Source organism: Cydia amplana, chromosome 25 (assembly GCF_948474715.1).
Source record: "Cydia amplana chromosome 25, ilCydAmpl1.1, whole genome shotgun sequence".
In the NCBI taxonomy this organism is placed as follows: Eukaryota; Metazoa; Arthropoda; class Insecta; order Lepidoptera; family Tortricidae; genus Cydia; species Cydia amplana.
This window is the reverse complement of record NC_086093.1, coordinates 469,993-492,097: the sequence shown is the minus strand read 5'-3', so window position 1 is coordinate 492,097 and position 22,105 is coordinate 469,993. Positions and strand designations below refer to the sequence as shown.

Below are 22,105 nucleotides of genomic sequence, written 5' to 3'. Positions count from 1 at the left end.
CTGGAACAAGTTGAACTGCGGACACGTGACCACCGGGTTCTTGCAGGTGGCGTGCTGGTTGTAGAGGTACTCGGTGATGATGGAGTGGAGCGTGACCCGGTGCGCGGTGAGGGCGGGGTCTCCGGCGGCGGCGCTGAGCTGCTTCTGCAGCGAGCGCCGGTGCTCGCCGCCGCCCAGGGCTCCCGGGGACATGCACTGGGTTTGGACTTTTCTGGAAACAAATTAGGTGGTGTAAAGTGATCAAAAAAAAACCGGCCAAGTGCGAGTCGGACTCGCGCACGGAGGGTTCCGCACCATCAACAAAAAATAGAGCAAATGTATGGGAGCCCCACTTAAATCTTTATTTTATTCTGTTTTTAGTATTTGTTGTTATAGCGGCAACAGAAATACATCATCTGTGAAAATTTCAACTGTCTAGCTATCACGGTTCGTGAGATACAGCCTGGTGACAGACGGACGGACGGACGGACGGACGGACGGACGGACGGACGGACGGACAGCGGAGTCTTAGTAATAGGGTCCCGTTTTTACCCTTTGGGTACGGAACCCTAATTAACGCCATCTACTCAACAGTAGGCCAAAGGTATGGCGCCATCGCACGAAAAGATGCATCATACATTTGGCGTAGTCTCGAGTAGATGGAGTTAATTTTTAATATTTAACAAATGAACACGTATGAGTGAAAGAATAAGGATCAAAGTCAAATGGCGTTGTAATAGTTTTAATCTTCTCTCGAAAGATGACAGTAAATTTACTGTGGCTACATAATTTACTTTTACAACCCGCCTCTATTTCAAATTCTCTTTGGTACAGCTCGATTCAGGAAAAGTGGCGTTAAGGGCCACTTCACACTAGCGTCTCCCGAGCGTCGGCGTCTAGTCAACTCTATGGCCGCTGCTCGACGCACCGTTGACACAACTGCGCAGCGACGCCATGTTCTATAGCGTTGAGCGGACAGCTGTGCGTGCCCGGGATCACAGATCATCATCCTCGCGTTGTCCCGGCATTTATCCACGGCTCATGCGAGCCTGGGGTCCGCTTGGCAACTATCAGTTCTACTAGTTGACAATAGATGTCGCGGCGAACGGAAACCCTAATGCTCAACAATTTTCAGCTAATATTGTATGTATGTATGTATAAACTCTTTATTGTACAAACACAAAACACAAATTTATGGCACAGGATAGGCAGTACAAAGGCGAACTTATCCCTTTAAGGGATTTCTTCCAGTTAACCTTTGAGTAGATGAGAATTGATGAAGAACGTAGACAAATATAGCACTGAGTACAATAGACTAGAGGAAAGTCAATAAAATTATAAAAGAGGGCGAAGATAAATAATATAAGATAAAAATTAGAAGTAACAATATTTCAAATATAAAGAATACCTACGTTATATATAATAAATATAAAATATATATATATATAAAATATCTATAGTCACGAACAAGTTAATTCCGGTCCGATAGCCACAGCTTTTTTAACTGCCCCTTAAGCGACGCAACGGACTGTGATTGCCTTAAGGAGGGAGGCAACTCATTCCAAAGTTGAACAGCTCGTACCGCAAAAGATTTTACAGTACATATGGGGCTACTTTTCCGCACTAGTGCGTAAAATTGCACTTTTCGTGCGTATATCGAAACTTTAAAGTGCCATATGTACTGTAAAACGTTGTTCGATACACGTGCGAATAGGTAATTCGCAACTCGTGTCGATTTAAAACACTCCCTTCGGTCGTGTTTTAATTTATCGCCACTCGTTTCGAATTTCCTCTTTTTCGCACTTGTATCGAAAATAACTATACCATACGCACGAGATTTGTGATGAGGTGTTGCCAGTGCAAGATTGGTACTCGATCGAAGGCGATGGCCACTACCATCTGCCAAAAACTTGAATTTTTGTAAGAGATAGAGAGGAGAAGAAGGAATAAAAAGAACATTAAAAAGAAGAGAAAGAATGTGCAGATCGCTGCGACGGCGGATGGGAAGCCAATTAAGTTGAGTACGAAATAGAGAGACATGATCGTATTTCCTTAGACCAAATACAAATCTTATGCACATATTCTGCAGGCGTTCAAGCTTGTCAAGCAGTTCCTGTCTCAGATCGAGAAACGCAATATCGGCGTAATCGAGAAGTGGAAGTAGAAGAGACTGAGCCAACATAATTTTAGTTGGAAGCGGGAGGAACTTCTGCAGGCGCCTCAGGGAATGGAGAGAAGCAAAAATCTTTCGGCTGATTTCAGAGACATGAGAATCCCATGAGAGCGTCTGGTCCATAGTAATACCGAGGTTTTTGACAGTGGAAGAGAAAGGAATAGGAGTTCCGTCGAACATAATATCTGGTAAGACCTGGTAAGACAGCCTAGAGATGGAGTAAGGACTACCAATGATTATTGCCTGCGACTTTGTGGTGTTAACTTTCAGACCGAAGGATGAATATTATAACCGGATTCACCGGAACTCCAATTTCAACTTCTTCTGCTTGTAAGTTGTAAATGGTTTTCAAAGTACATTTTTCGTCAGTAGCGACACTTGTGACATCTGGTACCAACCAGCGGTACTGATAATGTCCGCTACTTGACGTTAGATGTCGACTATGAAATAACTGACGTTTTTGCTAAGAAAACTGATATATGGAGATTATGGAGTTACCACTCTTTCGTTACTTATATTTCTCTATGATCGTGCGCGGCGCGTCATCGTGAACCTTGTCGAAATGCAGGTCAGATGACGTCTTTGGCAGTCAAAAGTTAGTGTTGACTGTTTTTTCTCTGATGATATTGTGACAGTACAGCTAGACTACCCTCCCTCTCCCTCTTTATAGTTAGAAAAAGACGGGTAGTTTATCTCGCCGCGAGATATTGAAAATGAAAATGAAAATGAAAAATTATTTATTTAGGTAAATGTTTCGTTTTAACAATACAGTTAATGGAGTCTCCTAGTAAGTAAAATATACCTGTGACAGGAGACCCCACAGGTATATTTTACTTACTAGGAGACTCCATTAACTTATTGTCGCGGCAATCATGTGCTAGCCCTACAGTTGTATATAAATATGTGTAATACCTTAGTTTAATGACTTGCGGCACGGGGCTCTCCTCGGCGCTGTTGTTGAACAGGTCGTGGTGGTCGCGCGCCAGGGACGTCGTGCTAGACCGCGCACCTGACAGCCGCGACTGAAAATAACATCACTGTTGAAATTGGGACTTCGTAATTACACTGATCAACCTAGCCCCAGACTAAGCAAAGCTTGTACTAATGGTATACATACTTACATACATAGAATACACTCATGACTCAGAATTAATATTTGTGCTTATCACACAAATAAATGTCCCTATCGGGATTCGAACCCGGGACCATCGGCTTCACAGGCAAGGTCACCACCCACTAGGTCGGCCCGGTCGTCCATATATTCCAGGGCCGGTTCACATTATTCTAGCAACATATGAGTCGATTAGGGCCACTTGCACCATCCCACTAACCCAAGGTTAAGCGGTTAAAACGTTAACTTAGTCTCAAATTGTACTGGTAACCATGGTAACTCCAGGTTTAACCGGTTAACCCGGGGTTAGTGGAATGGTGCAAGTGGCGCTTAGTGTAGTATACCGACTCGTGTATGACAGCCTTTACGGCTGTCTGTCTCGTGCTTGCCTCCCCGACCAAGATGGCGTCTAGTTAGTAAGATAAAAACACAAGGAATACAGCATTATTAATTGCGTAACCTGCGTTTTATTTCAAGATATTACAATAGGCTAGATGACTAATTTTTTTTTATGGTATCAATCGATCGGGTTTGTTTTTAGGATCAAATGTCTATATGGGACCCATTGCATTAAAGTAACACAAAAGTCAGAAATTGTAGTCAAAGGCCGACAGTCGCACTTCACTCGCGAAACGCCCTATACAAAACGGCCAGGGGCCGTGACGTCATCGCCCATCTTGTAGTATGGACAAAACAAGAAAATTGCGTTTTTGTCGGTGAAATATTGCGTTTATGTATATAGTTGCTCTACAATATTTTTTTGGATGAAATGTAAGGAATCGAATGGTACCCTTACTTTTATCGTTTTTGGAAGTTAAAAAAAAAACTTAAATGTTGAAACTTTCAGGTCCTGTGTTTTTGTAAATTTTTAATATTTTATTTTAATATCCACATTATTGTGATAAATTGCTCGTTTGCTATCTATTTTACTAGATTTTGTTATAAAATTCAACATGTGTCATCATCTCTATTAGACTGCTGGAGTAGCTACCCTGTGCGGAGCGGCGACGGGCGTGGCCGGGGCGGCGGGGGTGTAGACGGGCGGGGGGGGAGGCGCGAGCTGCGCGGGCGCGGGCGCGGGCAGCGCCGCCTCGCGCTGCAGCGTGGCCGCGCTCTCGCCGAGCCCGCGAGCGGCTAAATGCGCCGCCACTAGCTGCAGGAGCTGCCGCTCGTTGTAGTGGATGCGCGTCTGCGCTACCACGTTCGCCTGCAATATAGATACTTGGTAATATTAGGAAATTACATTGACTAGGAATCCTCTAGACGGAGTTTAGAGCTATTGTTTCATGAAACCGATGCTGCCAAAAATACGGGAGTGCGGGGGACGAGGTGAGCGAGTCCCGTGCCGTGATTGGTCCGTTCAAAGACACGGACGTCACACAAAGACACTTTGACTCGAAAATGGAGTAAAACTACCGTATATTTGTGGCAGAGCGGGTAGCGCTACTATGCTCAGACTGGAGGATGTCTTGTCTGTGGGAAATTACATTTGAAGTGTCAATTTCACAGCTCCCGATCAACAATCGAACGATCTAGCCTCTTCGAAGCAGTTTAGAGTAGATTCAAACGCTATTTAGTTGACACACAATAGCTTCACAAAGAAAACTTCTATACCTGGTTACTTTTTCTTTACAAAAAATTTAAATATAACAAAAACATGAAATCAAAACGGAATTGTGTTTGCTCTTCCCGGAGACTCGCTCCAGCAGTTCCAACGCGTACTTCTGGAACGACAACCCTTACCCGGTGTATATTAGCTAGTGAGGTCTCGAACTCGGCACCCATTATGTGCTTGCTCTTCCCGGAGACTCGCTCCAGCAGTTCCAACGCGTACTTCTGGAACAACAACTCTTACCCTGTGTATATTAGCTAGTGAGGTCTCGAACTCGGCACCCATTATGTGCTTGCTCTTCCCGGAGACTCGCTCCAACAGTTCCAACGCGTACTTCTGGAACAACGAACCTTACCCGGTGTATATTAGCTAGTGAGGTCTCGAACTCGGCACCCATTATGTGCTTGCTCTTCCCGGAGACTCGCTCCAACAGTTCCAACGCGTACTTCTGGAACGACAACCCTTACCCTGTGTATATTAGCTAGTGAGGTCTCGAACTCGGCGCCCATGTGTTTGCTTTTCCCGGAGACTCGCTCCAGCAGTTCCAACGCGTACTTCTGGAACAACAACCCTTACCCTGTGTATATTAGCTAGTGAGGTCTCGAACTCCGCGCCCATGTGTTTGCTTTTCCCGGAGACTCGCTCCAGCAGTTCCAACGCGTACTTCTGGAACGACAACCCTTACCCTGTGTATATTAGCTAGTGAGGTCTCGAACTCCGCGCCCATGTGTTTGCTTTTCCCGGAGACTCGCTCCAGCAGTTCCAACGCGTACTTCTGGAACATCACGTGCTCCTGCCGCTTCTCTTGCAGGATCGGGTCTCGCATCAACACTGAAATGAATAAATAACTATTATAGGACATTCTCACACAGATTGACTAAAATTTTGGTTTCCTCGGAAAGCGGCGCCATCATATAGCGGCCGTCATATTGGCAATGTGCGAAGTCGATGGAAGGGGAAGTGACGCTGATCGTCACAAACACAGGTAATCTTATGGAATGTCCGATATTAGTACTAACGGCAGCCGCTTGAACTAATTTTACTCCATAAGATTTAACGTAGAAAGTCCGACAAAATGAGGGCAGCACCAGACGCAAAAAGACGGCCGTCTTTACGGTGACAACATGTGGAAAGTTCCACGGCGTCATAACACACCGTCAGCCACCAAGGTCGAACGAAACGTATCCAGGAGAGAAAATGGACGACCTTGATTTAGCTTTAATACACAGTAACAGACAGTAGCACCTGCAGACGGACACTCACCCTGTATCTGCGAGGTGGTGAACAGGGGTAGCTTGGAGATGATCTGTCGCACCGTGGCGCAGCGCGCCAGCCCGGCCAGCGCGCGGCACGCAAGGCCCCGGAGCCGGTCCGCGTCCGTGATGGGTTGTTTCACCATCATCAGGGATAATAACACCTAAAGAAAAGAGGAACACATTATACAACATAGACATAAAGTGTTATTAAAGTATAGATGTAAAAACCGAGCTTAGGTTCGGACCTCAGTCGCTTAGTATGTCGCTCTACATATGACTCACCATAATTCCGTTATTGGAGCGCACGATCTCCCAAACTTTCTGTACGACGGCCCCGTATGAATACATGTAAAAACAACTTTGTTGACCCAGTCTCGCTCAGTATGTCGCTCTACATATGACTCACCATAATTCCGTTATTGGAGCGTACGCTCTCCCAAACTTTCTGTATGACATCCTCGTACGACTTGAGCGCCGTTTTCTTCTTACTCGACCCCGATATTGAGAAGCGCGTCGTCGATGAGCCTGACTACAAATAGATAGAAGATAGAATACTCTTTATTGGCACACCTCAGTAAAAGACACAGCTTAAAGAAAAACAACAGTTAAAGATAAAGGTCTTATCGCTAAATAATAATGGTTGTCAACAATAATATACATCATCGACTAGACTAGAAGTCTGAAGCTGAGAGTAGATATGCTTTTGTTACAAATAACTTACTCTATGCACGGGTGCGCACACGCAGTTGACGAGCACGTTGAGCGCCGCCTTCTGCACTTCCGGTTCCGGCGCGATCTCGCCGTCCGCCGCGCCTAAAACAACACAACACTGAATCAATTCAATATTTATATAATGTGCCTATATTCCTATCCTACCTAGCTGTGCAAGTACAAATACAATTCGACGCCCCCTACTCAAAGTTTCGCGTAATATTCCCTATTCAAAAGCGCAAACATCCCCCACTGATATCGCGGTAGGGATAGGTGGAATGGGGGAAATGAAATAAAATGAAAGTTTATTCACGAGAACATATGGTACAGTAGATGTTATTAAGTGTACATATTGACCCATGATATGTTCGGCCTTATGGCATGTGAAAATTATTTGTATTGACATAGTTCATGCATGTCAAAAGAAAATACGTTACAAAATGTCGCGTTTACTAAAATATTATCAAAATTTAAATTATTAAATACAAACATCAAGTTTCAAGCCTCAATCTACAGTCAGTTAGTCATTCAAATTCAGTGCATAAGTTCATCAAACAAAAAAAGCGGCCAAGTGCGAGTCGGACTCGCCCATGAAGGGTTCCGTATTTAGGCGATTTATGACGTATAAAAAAAAACTACTTACTAGATCTCGTTCAAACCAATTTTCGGTGGAAGTTTACATGGTAATGTACATCATATATTTTTTTTAGTTTTATCATTCTCTTATTTTAGAAGTTACAGGGCCGGACACACATTTTACCACTTTGGAAGTGTCTCTCGCGCAAACTATTCAGTTTAGAAAAGAATGATATTAGAAACCTCAATATTATTTTTGAAGACCTATCCATAGATACCCCACACGTATGGGTTTGATGAAAAAAAAAATTTTGAGTTTCAGTTCTAAGTATGGGGAACCCCAAAAATTTATTGTTTTTTTTCTATTTTTGTGTGAAAATCTTAATGCGGTTCACAGAATACATCTACTTACTAAGTTTCAACAGTATAGTTCTTATAGTTTCGGAGAAAAGTGGCTGTGACATACGGACGGACAGACAGACGGACAGACGGACAGACGGACAGACAGACAGACAGACAGACATGACGAATCTATAAGGGTTCCGTTTTTTGCCATTTGGCTACGGAACCCTAAAAAGGAAAGGAAAGGGAAATATTGGTCTGGGTTTTACGAGGATAGATAACGACACAAGAGTTGAGGTAAGGCATACAAAAATATTATCATGATATTGATACTATGACTAAAAATATTAAAAAAAATACCTTGATGGAAGGTTTTGTTAATCTTGTAGTTGCCTATTGAACTTGCTATAGGTACGAAAAGAGAGCTTTAATTTATAATCCTGCTGGCAGTGCATTAGCGTTGTCATTGATGTGTGTATTACTTAAATTATTTATTATTTTTTATTATCTTTAAATTGTATATTCACCTATATGTGAGTATTCATATCGGCGTCTCGCATGTCCACTTTTTCCGTTAGTAATAGGACTCTTGGAGCGACGTAGCATACGGACACCACGTCGAGGGCTGACCGAACAGTTTCCGACCTAGAGGGGCTATCCCCTCTATATCTATATATAAGGTCCATATTTACCTAGCACGATGTTGACGCCGGTCGTCATATCGGCGTCTCGCATGTCCACTTTTTCCGTTAGTAGTAGTTGGACTCTTGGGGCGACGCAGCATACGGACACCACGTCCAATGCTGAGCGAACAGTTTCCGACCTAGAAGGGAAATAAATAAGATTTATTTTAGATTGACGGATAAAAAGATAAAAAAGATTAAAAGATAGTTTATTCAAGTAGGCATAATTACAATGCGCTTATGAACGTCAAATAAAGCTAGGTAGACCGGCTCCAACCCTACACCTCTGCCCCGAGAAGATTTAAATGCATGAAATGATTTTAATGATTTAGATGCATGTTTTGCTTTAGAAGCAAAATGAAGAGGAGGGTAGTCAGTTTTATTTAAACAAAATTGTATCTGTAATGAGCATAAGAGGTGAAAATACATATACCAGCCGTTGAAGTTCCCCTCATGGGCCACCAAAATCTCCTACTAGGATTGGAGCAGTTCTATTTATCCTTGTATCTTTAGGATGATATACAATATACATAGAGCATATACCTCCCGTTGAAGTTCCACTCGTAGGCCAGGCCGACCACCTGTAGCAGTAAGGAGATGCCTCCCAGCTCTACCAGCTCGTCCACAGGCGCCCAGCGCGACCACGCCACCGACTGCAACAGCTCTATCTGTTCTTGGATCTCCTCGGGTGATGATTTCGATGCCTGCAATTTTTGTATTGACCTATTATGTAATACAGTTGTTAATGAAGTAACTATAATACTATCAGGTTCGAACTTGGAGGATATAATCAAACGGAGACGCCATGTCTGTAATTTTCTGTACAAAACAGTCTGCCGATTTTTGCGGGGGAGGGGAACGTCAAATGTATGCGTAACGTAAAAATAGCCATGTCAGATAAACGTCAGTCCATACATTGTGTATGACCGTTGGCCGCCTATTTTCGACAGAGGGGAAAGCCTGTTAATGGCTACTCCGTTTAGTTGTATCCTCCAAGGGTTCGAAGGACCAAATGTTAATGATAAGGGCGCACTGGCTCTGATAGTATGTTTATTTCATGAAACCTAAGAGTACACTGCCAAAAATGGTATATCAAAAAGAACATCAAAATATATAAAAACAAAGAAATTCAAATTGCAATAAAAGTATAAAAGTAAACGTATAAAAAGGTGCGTCGCCAACAACAGTCACCTGCAATAACATGTTACACAACGAATATGTGAATATGTGACACGCTCTTATGGCTCTACAAATAAGATCGTGTCAGATTTTTTTTGCCTTCGTTGTGTAACATATAATTGCAGGTGACTGTACATAAACAGTTATTGATTTTCACTATAGAGATAAATTAAAACGATGTACAATAGGGAGAACCTTGTCGACCCCGTGCTTAAGGGCTGATTTAGACGGCGCGCGAACTCGCATGCGATTTTAGTACCATTGCGGACTGTTGGTTACGTCCAATTCAACCGACCGGTCAAAACCCGCAATGTAATGAAACTGGCATCGTCTAAATGGGCCCTAACTGTCGTAATATCTATGGCACTGTGAAGAAATGGAAGGTCTTCTTCAGTCGGTCCCTCAATACTGAGGATCGTGACATTTTGTCCTTCTGTTAAAGACCAGGTTCCTCCATAGAGTTATGTTCCCCGCCAAGCGCATGGCCTGGTGCTGTTTTAATTGCATAGGTGCCGAAATTTGAGAACACCATCTATTTGAGAACACCATCTATTTGAGAACACCATCTATTTGAGAACACCATCTATTTGAGAACACCATCTATTTGAGAACACCATCTATTTGAGAACACCATCTATTTGAGAACACCATCTATTTGAGAACACCATCTATTTGAGAACACCATCTATTTGAGAACACCACCTAAGGTATGAAGGTCGTGAAGAAAGGCGTACCTTGTAAGGTGGTGGCTCCGGCACGGTGTCGCCCTGCGCGCGCGCCACTTGCGCCGCGCGCAGCCGCAGGTGCGCCTCCAGGTACCTAAGGGAAACAGATGGATTTATAGCCTTCAAACGTAACTTCAATTAAATTCATTGATTTTTAAGAATGATTGATTGACTGACAAAAAGACGTTAACACATTCAGTGCCAGCGCGAGCTATGCGCTACGATCGTAGCCGATAACACGGGAAAAACCGTATGTAGCGAAAAGCGTCTACGAACAGTGAACTCCCCTAGCGAGTCACTGGCAGTCACAGACAAGACATCCTCTAGACTGAGCATAGTAACGCTACCCCCTCTGCCACTCATACGGTAGTTTTACTCCATCTTCGAGTCAATCCCGTGCCGTGATTGATCCGTGTCTTTGAACGGACCAATCACGGCACGGGATTCGCTCACCTCGTCCCCCCGCACCCCCGTATTTTTGACAGCATCGGTTTCATGAAATAATTGGTCTTAACTCAGTCTAGAGGATTCCTAGTCTATGCTGGCAGTTAATGTATTAATAAAGTACCTTCTAAGCGCGACACAGACGTGTCGCACAATCTGTCTCGCGGCGCACGTCTCATCTTCAGAGACGCGAGATTCCTCCTCGTCTGAACCCAGTATTGGTAGTGTTGATATTACGTTATACAGCTTTCGGAGACCGTCCTGAAACGACATAGAACTACATTAACATTTCGTCAATAACTGGTCACTACTAAGGGCACTTCTAACGATAGTACAGTCAGCGTGAAAATATCGTAACACACCTTTGTTACCGTAGAAGTAAGATGTGTACCGATATATTTGGTGCTGACTGACACCTAGCGGTGTAGTCGATCCACATTAAATGGTACATAAGTTTAAGCTGTTTCTATTAGGCCGTAGATTAACCACTTATCCGTAAAACTTAGTAAACATCTGTTACAATGCGTCTCTTCCTAAAAAACTAATAATCACAAAATGTCAGGGACACACGATTATCAAAAACCAGTTAGAGTTTATGGATAACGTCAATAATCTAGACAAAACTATTTGTTTACCTGATTGTCGAACTCTTCTAAGATGACTCTGAACTGGAAGGAGAGGCCGAAAAACATGGTGGCGTGGCAGCGCCCCGAGTCGTGCGAGCACTCCAATAACCATAGAGCGTATCTGCAAACACATTTACACATCATACTTAGAATCAAACACAATAAGTCTTTGGCAAAAAAAAATATTTTTGGTCCAAGCTTTTATCGCTGACTGTACTTTTCTTACGACAGACAACTAATACTCATCGAGACAATTCTAAAAACCCCTACCACAATTAGGTTGCGTTGTTTCATCACAGAGTTCCTATGGCCATCTCCTGTCTCCATCATCAGATCGATGGTACTATAATATTGCATTGTCACTCGACTTACATATGCAAATTTGTAGCTTCATTGTAAGTCGGGAAGTGGATCAAATTTAACTTGCAACATTTGACCCGTACAAACATACATAGGTACGAGGGGTGTTCAAAATATTCTCGGTATGAGAATGAAAACAAACAAGTACGAAAAGTTTGATATTTTTATTTTTCAATATACTCCCCCCCTATGTTCATACACTTAAAAGATCGATCAATTATTTTTTTTAATCCCTCGTAAAAATACTTTTTATCTTTCGTGTCAAAATGCTCCTCCACTGCCGCCTTCAATGCTTCATCGTCAGAAAATTTATTTCCACGCAGATCCTTTTTAAGATTGGGGAGCAAAAAGAAGTCGCTGGGGGCTAAGTCCGGACTATACGGTGGGTGAGTAACAGTTTTAAACCCACATTCAACAATGGCAATATGATCAGTATGGACGGGGGCGTTGTCATGCAGAAGCAGAATACCTTTGGTGAACTTTCCTCGCCTCTTTTCTTTAATTACATCCTTTAATTAACGTAGAATGTTAGCGTAGTACTGTCCTGTGATATTTACACCTTTTTCTTTATAATCGATTAGTAATACTCCTTCACAATCCCAAAATATCGTGGCCATGACCTTGCCAGCTGAAGGGATGACCTTGAACTTCTTGGGATGAGCTGAACCCTTAATGTGCCACTGCATGGACTCTTGTTTACTCTCTGGGTCATAATGATGAACCCAGGTTTCATCTCCAGTAACTATACTTTGCAGCACCTCATCAGGATTTTCACCGCACAGGTCAATAAAATCGGAACAACAAGCTACACGCATGTCTTTTTGAAGCCGAGTCAGCATTCGCGGAACCCATCTTGCACTTACTTTTGACATATTAAGATGGTCATGTATAATATCATGTACGGTACCAATAGAGAGATTGGTTACTTGTGCTATAGATTTTACCTTCACTCGACCATCTTCCAATATAAGTTTTTCCACTTTATCAATATTTTCTTGTGAAGTAGCTACTACAGGCCGGCCAGGTCTAGGGTCATCTTCAATACTCTCCCTTCCGCGTTTAAACTCGCTTGACCACTTTAGAATGGTAGATAAAGAAGGAGCAGACTCACGGTAAACACAATCCATTTCCTCTTTTATGGTTTTTTGATTTTTACCCTGTTTTGTCAAGAATTTTATCACGCATCGATGTTCTAATTTAGTTAACATTGTCAATTCGCACATGATGTTCATGTTTGTTCAGCAATTGCAGAAAAACAAAAGACTATCTCGGTTCGAATTATACTTTTTTTAAATGTCAATGAATAAACCTTAGCGGCCAGTAACGAAAGAAATTTTAGAAGAGGTCGTAAGATATCAATACCGAGAATATTTTGAACGCCCCTCGTACATTGCAAGTTAAATAAAAGCTTCTAAAAAAAGGCTTTTAAGAGCGGTTTCGCACTACGTCCGATCCGAATCCGTGAAAATATGGTCTGAAGTAGCCGTAGAACTATTTCTATGGAAATCAGACGGATCTAGTGCGTAAATCACCATTGAAATAGTTCTACGGCTAATTCGAACCATATTTTCACGGATTCGGATCGGATTCGGATCGGACGTAGCGCGAAACCGCTCTAAATAATAGCTTCCGTTCCCGAAAGCATTTCCAACCATTCGGATAATTCCCACTATATTTCATTGGTATACAATCACGGAAGAGTGTCATTTCATAGGTGCGACGACGAGTTAAGCGAGGAGGAGCGTGTTAGGTGAACTGCACCAGGCGATTGATCTTGGGATGTTTGTTTTATCATAGAGAAAAAAATACATACGAGTGCTCACTCCATACATCAGTTTTAGTACCAAAAAGACTATTAGCATCTAGCATCGAGTAGCGGAACTATCAGTACTGCTACTTGACAATATATGTAGCACCGACCGGAAAGTCTTATGCTGTTGAGATAAGACTTTCCGGTCGGCGCTACATCTATTGTCAAGTAGCAGTACTGATAGTTCCGCTACTCGATGCCAGATGTAGACACTGAAATTAATAGTCTGAGTGAGCACTCTTGTCTTACTATATTTCCCTATGGTTTTATCGATACTCACTTAACAAGATCGGCAAGCGTGGCTCGGGGCAACAGGCACACTCGTTCCATAGCGTCCTCGCAGTAGGCCAGGTAGTACAGACAGATGGACACTCCCGTCGCCGCCACCGACGGTCGGGGTACTTCCAGAAATTTCTGGGAAACATACAAAACAATATCGTGCGTCACAAAAATGCTCTATGTGCATACCATAGACAAATATAAGTAAAGAAAGAGTGGTAACTCCATACATGTTTTCTTACCAAAACGCGAGTTATTTCGTAGTAGACATCTAGCGTCAATTATGAGTACTGCTAGTTGACAATAGATGTCGCGGCAAACAAAAACTATAATGCTCGACAATTTTTAGCTAACATTATAACCGGATTAACCGGAACTCTATTCTCAACTCCTTCCGCTTATAATATTAGTTGTAAATTGTTTCAGTAGTACATTTTTCGTCAGTAGCGAAACTTGTGACACCAGTACGGTTACCATCAGTTTGTCACTGACATAAACGCCGTCGAGAACGTAATTTACTTTCTATACATCCCGTTTGCACTAATATGCGAGTGCGAGCGAGATGTATAGAAAGTAAATTACGTTCTCGACGGCGTTTATGTCAGTGACAAACTGATGGTAACCGTACTGGTGTCAAGTAGCGGTACTACGGTCGACTACGAAATAACTCGTGTTTTGGTAAGAAAACTGATGTATGGAGTTACCACTCTTTCTTTACTTATATTTCTCTATGCTTGCAAGCTACTTTGGCGACATCTATGATTGGATCTTGTTTTTGTTTAACTGCTTCTATCTCTCTCTCACCTGTAGCCCGCCCATGTGTATGAAGTCGATGGAAAACTTCTTGTGGCACAGCAAGGCTGCCAGATACTTTAGAGCCTCGAAGGCTGGACTATCTCCCTCTCACCTGTAGCCCGCCCATGTGTATGAAGTCGATGGAGTCTTGTGGCACAGCAAGGCTGCCAGATACTTTAGAGCCTCGAAGGCTGGACTATCTCCCTCTCACCTGCAGCCCGCCCATGTGTATGAAGTCGATGGAGAACTTGTGGCACAGCAAGGCTGCCAGATACTTTAGAGCCTCGAAGGCTGGACTATCTCCCTCTCACCTGTAGCCCGCCCATGTGTATGAAGTCGATGGAGAACTTGTGGCACAGCAAGGCTGCCAGATACTTTAGAGCCTCGAAGGCTGGACTATCTCCCTCTCACCTGCAGCCCGCCCATGTGTATGAAGTCGATGGAGAACTTCTTGTGGCACAGCAAGGCTGCCAGATACTTCAGAGCCTTGAAGGCTGGACTATCTCCCTCTCACCTGCAGCCCGCCCATGTGTATGAAGTCGATGGAGAACTTCTTGTGGCACAGCAAGGCTGCCAGATACTTTAGAGCCTCGAAGGCTGGACTATCTCCCTCTCACCTGCAGCCCGCCCATGTGTATGAAGTCGATGGAGAACTTGTGGCACAGCAAGGCCGCCAGATACTTTAGAGCCTCGAAGGCTGGACTATCTCCCTCTCACCTGTAGCCCGCCCATGTGTATGAAATCGATGGAAAACTTCTTGTGGCACAGCAAGGCTGCCAGATACTTCAGAGCCTCGAAGGCGAGCCTGGAGTCTCGGGACTCGCGCACGTTGAGGTAGCCCAGGATGAGCCCGAGCGCGTTCTGTGCGAACACGTGCGATAGGAACTGCAAACAGACGAACAATAATCGAATTTTCATCACACCAGCTCGGAAAGGCTTACTTTGCACTTCAAAGTGCACTTCACTTTGCAATTCACATGTGAGGCAAAGTAATCAAATGCAAATTTTGAGTTGTTTTCTTATGTTTGCTGGTAGAATTGACTTTTAAATGATCATTTTGGATGATAAATATTTAATAACATTCATTTGGATTTGATTTAGTTTGATTTTGTTTGATATTTTACATTTAATATTTGCTTCGGGTTGGTGTGGTGAAAAATTTTGTTTCACTCAGGGGAAAATTTTGTTTAACCCTCGTGCTTTGAAACCCTCGCAACGCTCAAGATTCCATTTTTCGAACCACTCGCTACGCTTGTGGTTCAATTTAGGAATCTTTCGCTTACTCGGATATCAATATTAGCACGAGCGGTTAAACAACAACTTTGCCCCCTTGTAAAACAAATAACTATTAAACTGTTGTGAGACATACTAACATTGAATAATTTTACGGTTTAGACTCACTTGTTTTAAGTCACTCGCGCGACATGTTTCGGAGAGCCTAGGTCTCCTTTCTCAAGCACTAACACCCGCCGGCCGTCGTGAACTCTACTCGCACTGTTAGTGCTTGAGAAGGAGACCTAGGCTCTCCAAAACACGTCGCGCGAGTGACTTAAAACAAGTGAGTTAAGACAAACAATAATTCGTTGAAATAAGTGAACACTGTGGGATTCAGAATTTTATCTACCCAAATATCATAAACCCTCCATGATGCGTCCAAGAACCACACATTATGACCACCATAAAAATATACTGTTTTGTTAGAACCAATTTCTTATCTGTAACAATGTTATTATTGCTAAATAATAACATCGATTTCGATAATATTATGCATTCAAATTACGAACATCTTTGAAAAACAAAGAAATTTGATTTGACCTCTATTCTAATATCAGTCGAGATGACGTTTAGTTCGAAATGAATTGTTAATTTTCAAACAAATTTGACAAATGTCGCACGTAAGTAAGATATCGAACGATATGATAGTTGGGGCCGACTCTAGTTTGTCTCTGAATTAAAAAAAAAACTATGACAGCTGCCAGAAAACTTTTCAATACTGCCATTACAGGTTAAAATTTGTTTTGTTGCATAAAATTGTTCAATTTGTTGAATTTAAACCATAAAATGAGCGATCAAGATGATATAGATATTTCGGCGACGCCTCCTGATATCCGTGACAAAGCAACTAACGTTATAAATGACTTATTACCAGCTAAGTCAAGGAAACAATACAAAGGAACATACTTCTCTCCGAGCTGGGCAAGTGAATTATAATAATTGCACCATCCAAACTGTAGGTAAATAATTATGATTGTTCTAAATCAATTTCTTCATTTTCGCATTTGTTTTCTGTTTTATTTTACTAATAATTGTTGTTAGTGGCCCTGAACACCGCGATGCCGGTCATAATATGCGGCTCCTGAATGCATCATGAAGGCTTATGATATGTGGGTAGATAAAGTAGTGTATGTAACTGTACATAATTAGGCATTAAAACACTCGTGTGATCCTTTTAAGAAACTCACTTCGTTCGTTTCTTAAACCCACACTCGTGTTTAATGCCCTTCATTATGTACAGTCACATAAACTACTATGATAGAGAAGTAACATCAATAATCATCTTCCTCGCGTTCCGGCATTTTGTCACGGCTCATAGGAGCCTGGGGTCCGCTTGGCAACTAATCCCAGGCATTGACTTGGGCACTAGTTTTTACCAAAGCGACTGCCATCTGACCTTCCAACCCAGAGGGTAAACTAGGCCTTATTGGGATTAGTCCGGTTTCCTCACGATGTTTTCCTACACCGAAAAGCGACTGGTTCAGTTCAGTTCACTTTATTGGTAAAAAATATTTACAGGTTACACAGGTACATTTGAAATATGATAGGTAGTTACAATTCTAGACTGGTAAATATCGAATGTTATTTCGTACAAAAGTTCCGAAAAACTCATTGGTACGAGCCGGGGTTCGAACCCGCGACCTCCGGAGTCCGTGAGTTCAAGTTTCACCCAAGGTAGTAAGTTATCCACTTTTAAATTTATTTCGTAGTAAAGTCTATTTTGTAATTCGGTAGACTGAAATGACAGTTCATAGTATGAACATAAAATGTTATTTCATACTATGAAATGTCATTTTAGTCTACCGAATTAAAAAATAGACTTTAGTTTAAATGTAAATATGAGGCATTATCTATGAAAAGGGACCTTATTGCCGATGGCGCTTACGCCGCACAGCGTCGCGCGGCATTGTATTTATATCGGAGCATAGTTAATAATGGCGTAACCGCCATCGACAATAAGGTCCCTTTTCATAGATAACGTCATATATGGTTGTTGTATAAAATAGGTTACCTCTTGGTACTCGCCCATGGGCGTGAGGTATCGTAATATGAGCATCTGTTTGGTCGCGTCCGTCGGCGGGTGGATTTGGATATTTCCTGTAATATACAATCACAATCAGAACTTATTTGTATAACATAGGTATGGTGCAATCTTTTCCAGCGATGGCGCCATAACATTTAGCCTACTGTCGGGTAGACGGCGTTAATTTCAATATTTAACAAATTAACACATATCAGTGAAAGAAGGGTCAAAGTCAAATGGCGTTCAAACAGTTTTAATCATCTGTCCAAAGATGGCAGTAAATGTACTGTGGCTACATAATTTACTATGACAGTAACTCTCTATACACTATTCTTTTTGGATTGTCATAAACTTTTGCCAACAGGATTTTTGTCATGTCAGTTTTTAAATTTTATTCACAACGGTGAAGCTTCGAGGATGAGCGAGGCAATGCATGTTACACAACGAAAGCCGCAGAAATATGTGTCACGATATAACACTTTAAACTCTCGCGTTTTGTACATGACGGAGGCACAAAGCGCTGGCGGGTGGGCGTGGTACCTCGATGTATTATTTCACAGCCAAAATATTATGCTAGCGGTGCATGAAATAAACTTTCGGACTCGTTAACCATGCCAGTGCCTAACTACTCACAATTGGAAAGTATTGAATTGAGCTCAAATAAAAGGATCACAAAATCGTTCAAAACTTTATTTAAGTCAAGCTATGCCGGCTCCAACCGTACACCTCTGACCCGAGAAGATTTAAATCCTTCTCAATTGGAGAAGGGTATCCCAATATGGGACCGGCAACAAACTCGGCGGGACACATCTTTTCAAAACAACACGTCTTCTCTTTACAAAAGTAAGCTTCTAATGACACTTAAGAAATCAAAATAACACTTGGAAATAAACACTTAGCTAAATGGTTAAAGAACGTGAGAATCTATAAGCTTTCAGAATAATCCTTCAGGTATAAGCCTTCAGGAACGTGGCGAATTAGGCACGAGGTTGGCTAAAGCTTTGGATTCCTCCGAAAACGGTGCCGTCATATGACGGCCGTCATATAGCGGCAGCAAAAGACGGCCGTCTTTACGGTGGCGACATGTGGAAAGTACCACGGCGTCATAACACACCGTCAGCCACCAAGGTCAAAGCGGCAAATTTGAAAAATGTAGGCGCGATGGGATAACGTCCCATAGAAAATTTGAATTTCGCGCCTTTTCCTACTGACAAGATTTGCTTGATCATCTATAATTTACTTGGAGGATGAAATATCATCAGAAGAGGAAAATAATCGTAGTACGGAATCATTTATTCAAATCTCGTGTCATTTATTCAAAATGGCGTCACCGCTATCTAATAAACCGTTCACGAAACTATCGACAAGGTCATGACGGCCGTCATCTTACGTTACGTTGACAGCCAACGTAACGTAACGCCGTCTAGGAAACCGCGCCATCTTGTTTACATAGACAACGTTCTAGTGACGTCAGTCAACGCTATATAGCGGCCGTCATATGACGGCACCGTTTTCGGAGGAATCCAAAGCTTTACGTTCGATCTCTAGCGCGGTCAAATCAATTCTCCCGGCGGAGCCTCACCGCTCCCGCCTCGAAGTCCAGTTGGCAAACCTGCTCGACAAGTCTACCATCATAACAACAAAAATGCCTTGTACCTACGTTCACCCAAGTTAAACTACTTGACGTTCCAAAGCCTTCTACCTGCCATCTTAGTTCAACAATACACCAATAGATGGCGTTACTTTTTACGCAACTTTATTATTCCGTTATAACCAAGTAATACGTAGCCAAACATTGCTAATCGACTTTATCTGAAGCGTTTAAAGCTATGAACTGTAACGCTGCAATACGTCCTTCTGGAGTCTCGCTCCGACATACACATATTTAACACATAGTTGCACCATCTGTGGTCACCACAGCAACTCAGCTGAAACGTCGGAATTTAAGGTAAAAACGATGAAAATATATCGCGTTAGACCCGTTTGTGAAATTAAATATGTGTCACGATCTTATCTGTAGAGCTATAAGAGCGTGTCACATATTTTTGCGATTTTCGAAGGTACAGCTAACAGAATCTAGTATTATAGTTTAGCAGGGTGTAGGATAGTGTGTGTGTGTAGTACCTATAACGTAAGTCTCCATCTCGGCCCAGCTGGAGTTGGACTCGGTCTCGTGGCTGGGGGCGAGCGCGAGCGGCGGCGGCCGCGGCGGCGGGGACATCATGCCGCCGCAGTGCAGGGGGGGGGACGCGTGTGCTGACAACACAAATACAAAACGTTAAATAACGATATCGCATGCCAATAGTACTTTTCACCACACCAACTGGTAAAGGCTCTCTTGATTGTTCAAAAACTGATAGCAAAGTTGCATTTTATTGACATGTGAGGCAAAGTAATCAAATGCAAATTTTGAGGTGTATTCTTATTTTTAGAATAGAATTGACTTTTAAATGATACATTTTTAATGACATTCATTTGGATTTGACTTAGTTCGATTTTGTTTGAAATCTTACAGTTAATATTTTGTTCCGGTTGGTGTGGTGAAAAATTGTGTGTATCACTCGGGGGCAAAGTTATTGTTTAACCCTCGTGCTTTAAATATTAGCACGAGCGGTTTAAAAACAACTTTGTCCCATTGTCAAACAAATAACTGTTATATCAATAAAGCTAACATCCAATGTTCCAATTTTTTTACTTCAAATGGTTTTTGAAAGCAACCATAATGATCATCATTAAAAGTTGTACATGTTTAGTCAGGCGTGTCTCACTCCGCGATTTCGTCGCTTTGCTACAGGTACATCCGTTCGGCCCCAATTTTGGGGAAAGCCATAAGCCGCGCGTGGCGCTGTCGCCACCTAGCGGCCATATCTGTGCTGATCGTAACAGACGCGTTTTGTTAGAGAGTGAGTCTTCTGTACTTAGTACTATTATTTATTCTGTGGTTTAGTCAAGATCTAAAAAACAAACAGACAGTAAACATCTTACAGTTACAGTTCTTGACAGGTGTAGCGGGGTCGGCCGCCGGCAAAGGCTCCATATCCACGTCGCCGCCTCCGCCAGAGTCTTTTTCCCGGTCTGAAAACAAAGAATAAATGTTTAGGACTTAATGACGCAATCACACTCGGTCGTTCGCAGGAAATTATGTCGGTGAACGACCCTGTGAAGGACCCAGTGTGATTGCACCGTAAAAAGTGTACAGATGTATACTTGGTCAAGCAAATCTTGTCAGTAGAAAAAGGCGGCAAATTTGAAAAATGTAGGCGCGAAGGGCTATATTCCCAAAGGAAATTTGAATTTCGCGCCTTTTTTTACTGCCAAGATTTGCTTGACCAGCTATATTGCATAATTGTTTTCATGCTACTTCAGTCAACCCCAGTACTTACTAGAACAAATTAAATTATTTTCAGAAAATATTTTATGTAATTTCTTATTATTTCATCGCCATCTCTCTCGCTAACTCGGTATCACCTGAGACACAGAAAATCCAACCTCTAGACAGCATAGTCGCGCTACCCCCTATTGCCACACATACGGTAGCGTTACTCCATCTTCGAGTCAATCCCGTGCCGTGATTGGTCCGTGTCTTTGAACGGACCAATCACGGCACGGGACTCGCTCACCTCGTCCCCCCGCACCCCCGTATTTTTGGCAGCATCGGTTACATGAAAGAATTGGCCTAAGCTCAGTCTAGAGGTTGGATTGTCAGTGACCTGAGATGATCCAGTTAGAAGGCGCCATAAGCCTTCAGTATGAAGTGCATATACTTGGAAAAATTCGACCTATTCCGCTGTCCCCCGGTGGCCGACAGGTAACAGGCACCCGCCGCGATAGCAGAGGACGCTGGTTCGATTCCAGCCTGGGGCACTAGAGGCTTGGGTCACTTTTTCTGAGTATATGACATTTATTTCAGTTTATATCCTCAGTACTTTTTGTATCAAAACTGTCTGAAATAGCAAGACACGTTAGTACGTTTCCGTGAAAATACGATGGAAAATAATTATGCACTGTACGTACGTGTTAAAAATATTGAAAATGACCTGACATTCTACTCTCAGTTAAAAAAATGGCTCACTAGAAATGCTTTTTATGACATGTCAGAATATAATAATAATGATTTAATTGTAATTTTTTATTTATTTATTTGAA

At 42.4% G+C, this 22,105-nt stretch overlaps 1 protein-coding gene across 1 annotated transcript in view; it reads right to left on the bottom strand.

Moving 5' to 3' along the window:
- LOC134659547 (protein mahjong) overlaps positions 1–22,105 on the bottom strand; it is a 67,489-nt gene that overhangs the window by 28,203 nt on the left and 17,181 nt on the right. Inside the window, exons 7-23 of the mRNA XM_063515213.1 lie at positions 20,945–21,034; positions 20,084–20,215; positions 17,948–18,033; positions 15,379–15,546; positions 13,868–14,001; positions 11,427–11,538; positions 10,916–11,052; positions 10,357–10,441; positions 8,987–9,147; positions 8,453–8,583; positions 6,853–6,944; positions 6,538–6,660; positions 6,139–6,292; positions 5,561–5,706; positions 4,255–4,470; positions 3,065–3,174; positions 2–211 (exon numbers count right to left, since the gene is read on the bottom strand). Coding sequence (XP_063371283.1) covers positions 2–211; positions 3,065–3,174; positions 4,255–4,470; positions 5,561–5,706; positions 6,139–6,292; positions 6,538–6,660; positions 6,853–6,944; positions 8,453–8,583; positions 8,987–9,147; positions 10,357–10,441; positions 10,916–11,052; positions 11,427–11,538; positions 13,868–14,001; positions 15,379–15,546; positions 17,948–18,033; positions 20,084–20,215; positions 20,945–21,034 — 2,287 coding nt within the window. The remainder of the gene's footprint in view (position 1; positions 212–3,064; positions 3,175–4,254; positions 4,471–5,560; positions 5,707–6,138; positions 6,293–6,537; positions 6,661–6,852; positions 6,945–8,452; positions 8,584–8,986; positions 9,148–10,356; positions 10,442–10,915; positions 11,053–11,426; positions 11,539–13,867; positions 14,002–15,378; positions 15,547–17,947; positions 18,034–20,083; positions 20,216–20,944; positions 21,035–22,105) is intronic.